The sequence below is a fragment of the Notamacropus eugenii genome, chromosome 4 (genome assembly GCF_028372415.1).
Source record: "Notamacropus eugenii isolate mMacEug1 chromosome 4, mMacEug1.pri_v2, whole genome shotgun sequence".
Lineage (NCBI taxonomy): Eukaryota > Metazoa > Chordata > Mammalia > Diprotodontia > Macropodidae > Notamacropus > Notamacropus eugenii.
Genome location: NC_092875.1, coordinates 476895534 through 476907700, shown reverse-complemented (window position 1 = coordinate 476907700; position 12167 = coordinate 476895534). Strand labels below are relative to the sequence as shown.

The 12167-nt window shown below is 41.6% G+C and overlaps 1 protein-coding gene across 10 annotated transcripts in view; it reads left to right on the top strand.

Annotated features, from left to right (window-relative positions):
• The window catches only part of MAST4 (microtubule associated serine/threonine kinase family member 4), an 816735-nt gene that overhangs the window by 777759 nt on the left and 26809 nt on the right, over nt 1-12167 (top strand). For all 10 annotated transcript variants that reach the window (XM_072606465.1, XM_072606462.1, XM_072606463.1 and 7 more), the window contains 4 exons: nt 5567-5689; nt 6245-6357; nt 9878-10005; nt 10330-10565. In XM_072606465.1, the coding sequence (XP_072462566.1) occupies nt 5567-5689; nt 6245-6357; nt 9878-10005; nt 10330-10565 (600 nt within the window). The remainder of the gene's footprint in view (nt 1-5566; nt 5690-6244; nt 6358-9877; nt 10006-10329; nt 10566-12167) is intronic.

Sequence of the window (12167 nt, the reverse complement as noted above, 5' to 3'; positions counted from 1 at the left end):
GAGTTCAAATCTGGCTTCCGACACTTACTAGATATGTGACCTTGGGCAAGTCATTTAACCCTGTGTGCCTCAGTTTCCTCATCTATAAAATGAACTGGAGAAGGAAACGGCAAACCACTCCGGTATTTCTGCCAAGAAAACCCCAAATGGGGTCATGGAGAGTCAGACATAATTAAACAATAACAAAACTTTATAAGGAGAGATTGGCCAATAATATTAGATGGTAACGACCATAGGCATAACTGTACTGAGCTGCCTGAGGTTTATTATGAACTATCAAGCTCAGAAATAACTAGATAAATCTATTGATGGCCATAATTTCCATTAGCAATTTTCTCTTCCCTTACCATGACCAATGTGGTATATTCTCTCTCTCTCCCTGCTTCCTTCCCTCTATCCTTTACTCTCTCTCTCTCCTCCTCTCTTTCTCCCCTTTCCCTGTTCTTTCCTCCTCTCTCTCCTTTTCTTCTCTCTTCTCTCCTCCACCTGCTCTTAAATACTAGAAAATATTGCAGAAAGAAAAAAACACTAACTACACTACACTAGATAAGTCTCATGCTATGATGGTCTGTATTTACCCCTTAAACTGTATCTTTGGGAGGGATTCCCCTCACCTCCATTAGTTAAGAGAGCAGTGAGTGCCTTTGTACTGCTGCTTTTGAGGCCGCAGCGGGCTGAGCTGGCCGTTAAGATGACATGTCATTTTTCATGTTGTTGTTTGGATCCACAGCTTTGTTTCTGGGACACAGACAGCTTGTGTCCCTCCTGATCAGATGGAGTAAAGAAGATGTTTGTGTCATGTACTCGTGCGCGCGTGTGTGTGTGTGCATGTGTGTGCGTGCATGCCCCACTCTACTTTCAAGAAACTGCCTGTGATTCTGGAGTAATGTTTAGATTAAGTGCCAGAGAAATTGTTCCCTTGTTTTAGCAGCTGTCCACCTCCGTTCCTTTGTACCCAGTGCTGTTTATTTTTAAAAATTTCCCTATGGTAATAATGGTATTTGGTAGCATTGCATAGTACTTTCAGGTTCACAGAGCACTTCACATATGTTCTTTCGGTTGATGGACACAATAACTCTGTGGTTCTGGTATTAAGCACCTTTTACAGGTGACGAAAAGGATTCTCTGATTGAGTGAGGGCCTCACTCAAAGATCACATAATTGGTAAATATCTGCAGCAGGATTTGAACTCTGATATTCCTCACTCTAAATTCAGTGCTCTGAGTTAGGGGATTGCCTTTCCTTTTCTGAAATGGCCTTCAGTGAGATTTAATTTTTGGTGTAATTAGGTTGTGCCGTGGATGAAGTGCTGGGCCTGGAGTCAGGGAGACCTGAGCTCAGCGCTGTGTGATTCTGGCAAGTCACTTGACCTTGGTTGCCTTGGTTTCCTCATCCATCAAATGAGCTGAAGAAGGAAATGGCAAAATACTCTGGTATCTGTGCCAAGAAAACTCCAAATGGGGTCGCAGAGGGGTGGACATGACATGGAAACATGCAGTTGTCATGTCCTTTTCCTCCACTTGAGTTCCTTGAGTGGGTTGGATTTGTCAGATCATACAGGTGTGCTGTTGTGTGCTCATGGGTTGTTTCTTTCTTCTCCCTCTCTTTGACTGGTATTTTGGGTCTTTTCAGGGTTTGACAGTTTGAGGAGCTAATCCTTTAACAGAAGCCCAGATGAGACATTTGAAATATCCGGCCCCAGTTTTTAGTGTTGTCAGGAAAAAGCCTGTAAAACAGGCAGAGGCCGCGTGATGGGTCCCTGTAGGGTGCTGCTGAGCGCTACCTGCTGCCTGTCCCGAAGGCTTGCCGCCCTGCTTCAGAGGGCACTGTCTTGTATTTAATGCATATTTAGCTGGCAAAATAATGCACCATGAAAATGTGTAAATGCACATTTGCCTGAGAGACTGGAGTAACTGAGAAAAGGGGTGTGAAGAATATAATGGATGCTTTAGAAACTTCCACAAGAGGAGAGAAAAACCAGAGGCATGGGAGAAATTTAATGTCACAGCACTGTAAGGTTTCAGTGTAATTAGGGAGCTGCAAGTTGGGGACTGACCTACTTCCACCGCTTTTGAACTTCCAATGTGCTGTGAACATAATCTCTCCTTTGAGTAGTAATGTTAGGTTTTTGCAGTGGCTTGTTGTTTTTTCATGGTCTTAAACTTGGTTATGTTTATATGGCATTTCATATTATTTGCTAGTGTTGTATAATTTTTCTTTCCTCTCCATTTGTCCTTTCCTTTCATTCTTTCCTTATCAGTGATGGAAAGAGCCAATGACAGTGATGATTGCCTGACCTCTCACATTCCCCTGAGTCAAAGGAATGTCCCAGTGAGAGACTTGTAAGAGACCAAATCAACTGAAAAGAACTTTAAAAAAAGAAACGAAAAACCTCTGCTTATAATCTAGAGATAACATGGGGGCTCTGGACCCAGAAAAACTGGTTGTCCTTGGCTGAGATGTATGGCGCTTGGTTATTTTCCAGAGTTTTGCCACTTAGTTAATTTTTTAGCTATTTTTTAAAATGTCTATTTAAGTCTTTTGGTTTTATATCACCATCTGCAAATATATGCCTTCACCTTCCCCTAGCAAGTGAAACCATCCATTGTTGTAATACACTGTTGTATACCTCTGTCTCCTGGCTTCTTTCAAGACCCAGCTCAAATCCCATCTTCTGCAAGAGGCTTTTCCTGGTGTCCCCCTACCTCCAAGCCCTCTGTCCCACGGATAGTGCCTTTCCTATGAGATACCTTCCATTTACTTCATATATATTTTTTTGAGGCAACTGAGGTTAAGTGACTTGCCCACGGTCACACAGTTAGTACGGGAAGGCAGATTTGAACTTGTCTTCTTGACTCCAGGGTCCATGTGCCCTTGCCATTTATTTTGCATACTTCTTTATGCTTGCTTGTTGTCTCTGCCTTATCTCCCTTAGCATGCCCGTTTTTGGAAGGCAGGAACTGTATTCTTTCCTTTTCCTTGTATCCCGTGTTTAGCAGAGTGCACTTACTTCAAGTAAGTGCTTAATGGATGTTTATTTATTCTGTTATGTTATGTTTATTGATGAACAGCTTGGGTAGCAGGAGGCAATTTGGTAAAACTAACCAACATGTAAACCAAATCTGATAGTATATGTGTCATGCCATGTCCTTTTTGCAAAAAAGAAAGAAAAGGAAATTGCGGCTTTTAATAATGTATTAATTTAATTTATTAATTAATTTAACAATGTATTGAATAGAGTCAATATACAAAAGGTTCATTAAGGGCAGGGGCTGTCATTTTGCCTTTTTGTATACTTGACACCTAGCATAGTACCTGGCACATAGTAGGCATTTAATAAATGTTTATCGATTGACATTTTACTAATCCATATAAAGCTAACGGGAATATAATTGTATTAGAAAGTCTTAATTCAAGACATCCGTGATTAATTCCATCAGTATCACTTTTCCCAGGCATACAGATTGCAACACACACACACACACACACACACACACACACACACACATATACATCCTAGTCAATGGTTTTCATGAGTTGCTCTAGTCCCACAGTATGTCATTTGATGTCTAACCTTGTAGTGATAAACCTCTCTGAGCACATGTAGCTCAACTGATCCTGAATTGGCAAGTCCCAGATCTTTTTAGCATACCAAGGTCACACTGTGCTGGCATGGTCTTCAAGAACGCAGGGTCTAGTGAGACTTTAGTAAAGCAGTATAAATCAGCTAGGTGGCTCAGTGGATAGAGCATTGGACTTGAAATCTGGAAGACTTTATCTTCATGAGTTCAAATCCGACCTCAGGCATTTGCTGAGTCTCTCTCTTCCCCTCCTTCCCCTCCCCTCCCCTCCCCTCCCCTCTTCTTGTCTTGCCTCTGAGAGAAATATGCACCAAATGCCTGAGTAATTGCCTATTTTACAATGCTTCTTTGCCAGACCTTTGATCTGTTTCCCAGTGCCTCATCTATTTTCTCCCTCAGTCCAGGTGGTCTGTAGTGTATACCCCAAAGACAGATAAAATTGCTTCTGCTTCTCTCTCAGATGTCCTTCATCATTCCTCTTTATGGTGCATATTTTTCTTCACATGAATATACCTTCTTCACTTGAAGCCCTATCCCATCTTATTTATTCATATATCCAAAGCAATATTCTATTCCAAAATCTCATCCTGTCAAATCTCAATAATGTCTGTGATGTCGTTTGCCTCTTGCATTAAGACCTCCAGTTCCTCTTGCTTTTTGCCTATCCTTTGTTCATTTATTTATAGCCTTTTGTAGCCAATGGTTTTACAACTGACTCCTTTCTTAGGTTGTGTCTCCCATGAACTTCTGGATATCTAATCTGCTGTCCTTCTTTCTCCATATAGTATCTAATTTGGTGAATGCACACAGATAGTTTTCTTTCTCCCCTACCTTTTTCATTTAAAAATTATATTGTGGCCTCACAGCAATCCTGGAAAGATGGAATATGCAGGTATTTTCTCCAGGAGCTTAAGATCACATCTCTAAGAGGAAGGAGGTTTAACTTGTAAGTAGAGAAGGTTGTAGGTAACACAAAGATGAATTTTGGTTGTGGATTAAGGAGGAGAAGCTCTGGATTCAGATTATAGTAAGGAAACATTACTATTGACATAAAGCAGACTCTGTCAATGGCCTGGGCAATGAGACCATTGTTTGGGTTTCCCTAGCTAGCCATTTAGGAGGAATGATAAGCTATCTTCATTCATACGTTTGCTGGAGGCAGAGAGGTAAACTAGCTGAGCTCTGTGATTCCATTACAAATCTGAGGGCTTCTTTTTTATATACTATGGACATATTTTAAATGTTTCAGGTCAAGTGTGCCCTTTAAAATGGCACGTGCTCCTTTTGAATCATGAACTGAATATACAGAACATCGTTTCCCCAAATTGTGCCGTTATGCTCTGTTGGCATGAAGAAGTCTACAACTTCGCAAATTTGATGGATTTTAGTCTCATGCTGTATGAATCCGCAAAACAAATTCAGCTATTTCTGACTGAAGAATTCATACTACAGACACTCATTCCTTCCTAATGACACATGTAATCCAGTGAAATCACAGCATCCATTTATTATCATTCATAAAGAACTCATCCTTGTTATCTTTATCACTCTAAGAAATACCTCAGCACGTTCCTCCTCTGAAAATTTTTTTATTTGTGATATGATGCTAATGTCTTTGTGGGGACACCAAACCTGCTTCCTCATGTTCTCCAGAATGTGGTTTTCTGAAGCTACATCATCAGTCTCTGGAAAAGGGGGACATAATGGGGAAAATTAACAAGAGAAAAATTCAGCTCATGGTCCTCTGACTGAGGTAATCAAGTACCTTCCTGACAGTTGTTTGAGGGAATGATTTCCTTTGGTGCTGATGATGGACTGGGAACATAAGGTGTTTCTGCCTCTCTCTGACTGTGCCTCTATCACTCTGTCTTTCCTCTCCTCTTCTTCCCTTTCCTCCTGCTCTCTCTCCCTCTCTCCTTATGAATTTCCACTTTCTATCTCCCTCAGGCATTCGTATCTCCTCATTTTCTCTCATGCTCCCCCAGGTGGTGCCTATGAAGTAAAGCAGCACCAGTTTTTTCGTTCCCTGGACTGGAATAGTTTGCTGAGACAGAAGGCAGAATTCATCCCGCAGCTGGAATCGGAAGATGACACAAGTTACTTTGATAGTATGTGTTAGCTAAAATTGAAGTGAATGCAACATGACTAACATAGAAATACGTTCTGCCTGACTGTACATGTATAACCTATATCAGATTGCTTGCATTCTTAATGAGAGGGAAGGAGAGAATTTGGAACTCAATTCTTTTTAAATGAATGTTAAAAATTGTTTTACTTGTATTTGGGGGGAAATAGCAAATATATTTTGAAAGTAAAAAATTATGTTAATGAATGGTGTGTGTGTAAATGAGAATCGTCCAGGATTTTATATTCCAGTGGGAGCCTTCTGAAAAAGCAACATGTTTTAGTGGAAGAGCTCTAGACTTAGAATTCAGAGATCTTGAATTCGGATCTCAGCTTGGCTGTTTTCTGCTTGTGTAACTTTAGACAAGTCTCTTTGGGCCTCAGTTTCCAAGTCTATAAAATAAGGTGTTCGGCCAAGGTGATCGCTAAAGCCTTCCCACTTCTCAGTCCCTATGGATGAAGTCTCTAATAGCTGACAGTGAGCGTATCATGCAGAAGGGGGCTCTCTGTGACCTTGACTGTCCTCCATTTTTCTGCAGCTCGCTCAGAGAAGTATCATCACATGGAAACAGAAGAAGAAGATGACACCAATGACGAAGAGTTTAATGTGGAAATAAGGCAGTTCTCTTCGTGTTCCCACAGGTTTTCCAAAGTAAGTCAGAGCTGACCCTAGACTCCCAGAAGCCTGCGCTTTGGAAGGTTTTGCAAAGACCCTTCATCCTGCCTGCTTGTTCTAGACAGAGCAGTGTCTAAACTATCCCTCCTGTCAGCAGCATATACATGTCCATCTGCCTACATACACATACACAAGTTTACATATACATATATGCACACATACACACATGCATATAGTTATTATAGTTACATATGTATGTACATTTATATACGTACGTGTGTGTGTGTGTACACTGAGCTACCCCTCCTGAGGAGAGAATATATACATACACATATACATTCATGTGTGTGTGTGTGTGTGTATATGTATGTGTATACATACACATATACATACATAAATGTGCACACACATACATACATACATGCAAGCATACAGATTCTCCTCCCCTCCTCATAGCTCATCTTTTTACTAATCTGACCAGTCTCACAGCGCAGGGAGGAAATTCTTCCACAGGCGCATCATTGTCTTTCCTACTGTAAATTAAACCTGTTGTTGTAGATGGAGCCTTGCATTTCTAGAGATGAGGATACCTCCATTCTCTGCCTCACTAAGTGTCAGTGAGGAAGGCGCTGTATAAATATTACCTGTTCTTGGTTTATTTTCAGAGTCACTTAGAGGCTGGTGTGTGCTTCTGTTTTGTTTTGGCTTTAGCTCCAGTCCCTCAGTTTGCCAGAGTCCAAGGGGTGTCCATAGTCTAATGCTCGGTGCTGTTGGGACTTATCAGAAGCGAAGACCTGGAGCTTATGGTCTAATTATTTTTTTTTAAAATAATGATTATGAAGGATATAAACACAAATAGCAGAAACATGCTGATGTGATCACTAATCCGTGGTCCACTGGGAGGAGCACTGTGACTCTGTGGCCAGAGGACCTAGGTTTGGATAATGGCCATGCCTAAATGTCATCCAGTCTACCCTCTTCATTTTAAGCATGATAAAACTAAAACTTTGAGCGTGCATAACTTACCCCCAGTTGCCCTCTTTGGGCTTCAGTTTTCTCATCTATAAAATAAAGGAGCTAGACTATACCATCTCCCCCCTTCCAGAAACGTGGCACAGCTCAGAGAGTTCTGAATTTGTAACTAGAGGACCTGGGTTCTACTCCCTACACAAGAGCATTAAACTGTGAGTTTCTTGAGTGGAATCTAGGTTCCTTTTTGTTTTTCGGTTGGTTGGTATTTTTTTGTCTTTCTTTATCTCCCTTGCACTTAGTTCAGGGTCTGGCACTTTGCTGGCACTTTTAAAAATGCTGATTGATTTGACTTCTTATTCTTATTAATTTGACTCTAGGCCTCAGTTTCCCCATGTGCAAAATAAGGTCTCTAAAATATTCTTCCATTCTGAATCTATGCCCTGGTGATTCTTATCCAAATAGGGACTTTTTTTTTTTTTTTTGCAGGAGGGAATGTGGAGTGATTGAGAGCCTGGTAGAGTAGTGTCCTGGAGGAAGCGAGTTTTACATAGTAAAGAGGCATTCCAGGAGAGAAGTGATAAGTTTGTAAGTGAGATCAGTAGGTTTGGAGGAACAAATATGAGCTGAAGCATGTAATGGGACCTGAGGACCATGGAGTACATAGAATGAGAGGGGACACCAAAATTCTAGTAGACTCCAAAGGTCATTTGCAGAGTTGTTGTTTGGTACTAGGAAAATTGAGATCTGTTGTTGAATTTTGAAAAGGAGGCAATCGAACTGATGATTCCTGAGGAGAAGAATCTTTGCTGCTGTGCCAGAGAAAGGGAAGGGTCTCTAGGATACTACCTTTTATCTGGAGGTGAAGTGATTTGGCTTGAAGTCAAATCCAGGTTTAACCAGTAACTTTCTAGTTCTATAGTCTTGGCTGCCTGAATTTCAAATGAATGGGGTTAGTGTCTGTATAACATTTAGTACCTTCAGTTTTCTGCCTTCTACAAAATTAGTCAATATGCAGAGTACACTCTCTGTACTCTTCTAAGTGTTAGTGCCTCATCTACGGGTGCATATAGCACCCCATCCATGCCTGCTCATCCTTTATAAATCTTGTCCACGTCCCTTTCAGTATGCCAAGCCCAATACCTAGTGTTTTGCGTATGCATAGGGCAGCTAGGTGCTTGCAGTGGATAGATCGCCAAACCTGGAGTCAGGAGGATCTGGATTCCAATCTAATTTCAGACACTTACTAACTGTGTGACCCTAGGCAAGTCACTCAGCCCTGTTTGCCCCAGTTTTCTTGTCTGTAAAACAAGTTAGAGAAGGAAATGGCAAATCATTCCAGAATCTTTGCCAAGAAAACCCCAGATGGGAAGGATTTTGTTGGACAGGGCTAAAACATCTCAACAACAGTAGCAGCAGCAAAGTACGGTGGAAAGAATGCTGGATTTGGTCAAATTTATCCCCATCCCTGACTGTATGAATGTGGGTCGGTCACCTCACCCTTTGGCCTTCAGTTTCCCCAGGCATACAATGAGATTAAGGCAGATGGTTCCTTCTAGTTGTAAGACTGTAATCCTCTGATACAATAAGAGCTTAATTGTTGAGTAAAAACGAGGTCACTATCATGTTATTGATGTACAGAGAATGGAATAAAGAAACTGAGTCAGTCATGGAGCCACATCTGGGAGTCAAGAGCTTGGAGTGGGGCAGGAGCTTGGCAGAGCTGTCTCCCAGATGGACTGCCTTCATCCCAGTAACTAGCACTGCCTCCCTCTCTTCCACCCCTACTGCAGCCTTTTTCCCTACACATCCAACCTCCATCCTCACCCCTGCCCACGACTCCCTCCCCCACCAGCACTTTGTTACAAGATGGTGGCAGGTTGCTCCAAGCTAACAGAGGGATCCAAGTAGAACCCTATGGGTTGATTCGGCTTTCTTAATCTCCTCTTTTGTGACATTTGCTCATCCTTAGGGGAGGGTGATGGCTGTCCAAAGGCAGTCTGAGATCTCTCATGATGACAAGCTTTATCTCTGCAGGGACTTCTGTGGCACAGAGAGCAGAGTTGACAGTCCATATGTGTGATCTGTGAGCTAAACAAAACCACTGATTTTTTATGACCAAAATCCGTGCTGCCTTTTTTCCTAAATCTCTGAAGCAAGTAATCTATTCTTTTCTTCACAGTCAATTCCAATTCATTTTTCTGCTTCCCACCCCTACTGGCGGCCATTAAATCTCGTTCTCTCTCTTATTTCTTTTTGATTGACTTCATGGTGAAGAAGTAATCTAAGCTGTGCCTTGATCCTCTGACCTAGAAACCCCAAAGCATCCATGGATTTTGTTTGCAGACACAAAGTTCATACATGGAAATGATGAGAGGAGGTGATGAATTCATAACAACAACCAACAAAGACTATTCATTGACCCTACCCCTTAACTGAAAGGAGCATAAAGAACTTGGACAGCGCTTCCTGAATAGAGGCTCCTTGCACTGACTTTAGTTATAGTGCTTCATAAAAAAAAAGACAAATCTTGGCACATTTTAACACCTACCACGTATTAATGATTGCAAACTTTTCTCTTTCTTAGGTTTTTAGCAGCATAGACCGAATAACTCGGAATCCTGGAGAAGAGAAAGAAGACTCAGGAGATAAAACCAAGAGTGCAGCCCTACCATCTGTGGAGACATTGAGCTGGAGTTCAGAGTATTCTGAAATGTAGGTAGAAATGCCTGTTTAAAGTGTTACAGAATGACCAGCCACTAGACCCAGCTGGTCCATCAACATTTCCTCCAAGTCCTATTACATTCCCCTGCTGTGGTGGTTGGTTTTCACCTGATCTCTTCCAGAATCAATATTTTTAACAGGTCTTCCTTCCTTCCTTCCTTCCTTCCTTCCTTCCTTCCTTCCTTCCTTCCTTCCTTCCTTCCTTCCTTTTCCTTCCCCTTCCTTCCTTCCTTCCTTCCTTCCTTCCTTCCTTCCTTCCTTCCTTCCTTCCTTCCTTCCTTCCTTCCTTCCTTCCTTCTTTCCTTGTAATTTAAGGCAACAATTATCCACATCAAACTCCTCTGATACAGAGAGTAACAGACATAGACTCAGTTCGGGTTTGCTTCCCAAACTGGCTATTTCGACTGAGGGAGAACAAAGTGAGCCAGTCGCATGTCCCAGGGAACCTAGAGAGGAGCCTGAGAAGCCAGCACTTCCATCTGAAGAGTCTGCCCAAGAGGAACCTGAAGTCACCACACCCGCGAGCACCATTAGTAGCTCCACACTTTCTGGTAAGGAGTTTCTGCCAATCCAGCACCATCTGGTCGGTTGGGAAGCAGTTTCTTTGCCCTCAGGATCCCCAGGGCTGGCCTCAGACAAGGCATTACTTCCATTGCCAGGCTTTGTTAAGGGCCCCCAATGGCCGACAGCTCTGTGTCACTCTCATCCTACCCAATCATCTTCATCACCACTGTTGTCTTTGGCATAATACTGATGCAGGGTTACCTTAATCTTCAGCACAGCTTTAATTTTTATAGTTGCCATTGATTTTAATGAAAAATTAATATTAATCTTAAATTAAAAAAAAAACTATTGAAGTCAGTCCTGTTGGAGTACAATTGATTGTTCAAGTGGAATTTGATTGCAAATTTGCCCCTAGACTCATAAGGTCCATTTAATTAAATTCAGCTTGTATTTATGGAGTACCTACTGTGTACAAGATTCTGTACTAATGGCTACAGATACAAGAACAAATCAATCTTTGCCCCATATTCTGGGGGAAGGGGTCTTCAACATGTACAAAATAGATACACAATAATTTAGAAAGATTTAGGATTAGGGTCAGGGAATGTCTGAGTTTGTTTTGCTTGATTATATTAGTTGTTATAAGGGGAGGCTTTTATTTGGGGGGTGGGAAAGAGTTGTAGGAGGAGTGGGGTGGAGTAATAGTGATAAAAAATAAATGAAGAAAATAATGTCAGATCTGAAACTTTAAAAATACATAAAAGAAAGCAGAACAAAATTTAGATGAGAACATTGTCAGTGAAGGGGATGTGGTCACTGCTGGGTTGAATTTAACCTATGCTTAACAAATAAACAAGTTATACTAAACAGATTTTCACCATTTTATATAGAGTACTGATAACTGGCAGAGGAAGAAGAGGGGGTGGGCACCATCCAGAAAGGTCTGATGTAAGAGGTACCATTTAAGCTATGCTTGGTAATATAAAGATCATTTGGTCCAACCTCCCACCTGTTGTCAAAATCCTTTCCACAACCACTTTGACACATGGACAATTCAGCCTTTGCTTGGATGCTTCTAATAACAAGAGACTTAATACCTAAAAGGGTAACTCATTCATTAGAAAGTTTTTCTTTCCATTTTAGGGTCCTGTAGATGATTTTAGAACCCACAGTATATCCTTGTCTCTGTTCATAAAGTAAAGATCTTGACAGAAACCTTTCCATCAAGTTATAGCCTCTTAGAATTTAAGGTTATCAGAGGTGACAAACCGCCCCCAACCACGTGCAGGATGAAGGAAGGCCCTCTAAGTTATCCCCCAAATAGCCATCTGGTATCTTCTTTGTGGATTTCCAGGGTCAGGGAATTGCCTTCATGGATAGGTCTGGTTGTTACTGTTAGCACCCTGGGTTCTCAGGGAGTCGCAAAATGTGGCCCTTCTTACTGGCTTTGGAGAGGCCTCCGATGTGGGCCCAGTGACTAGATCTTTCATTTGAGGGGGAATCAAAATCCAAATAACTGGCACTAAGTTAGAGGCAAGGTGGTGAAATGTTCAGCCACAGAAGCTCTTGAATGCATCTCTTAAAGTTAAAGAGGAGCTACAGTCTACATTGCTAGTGGGAGTACTCACAATATTGATGACTTCCCAAAT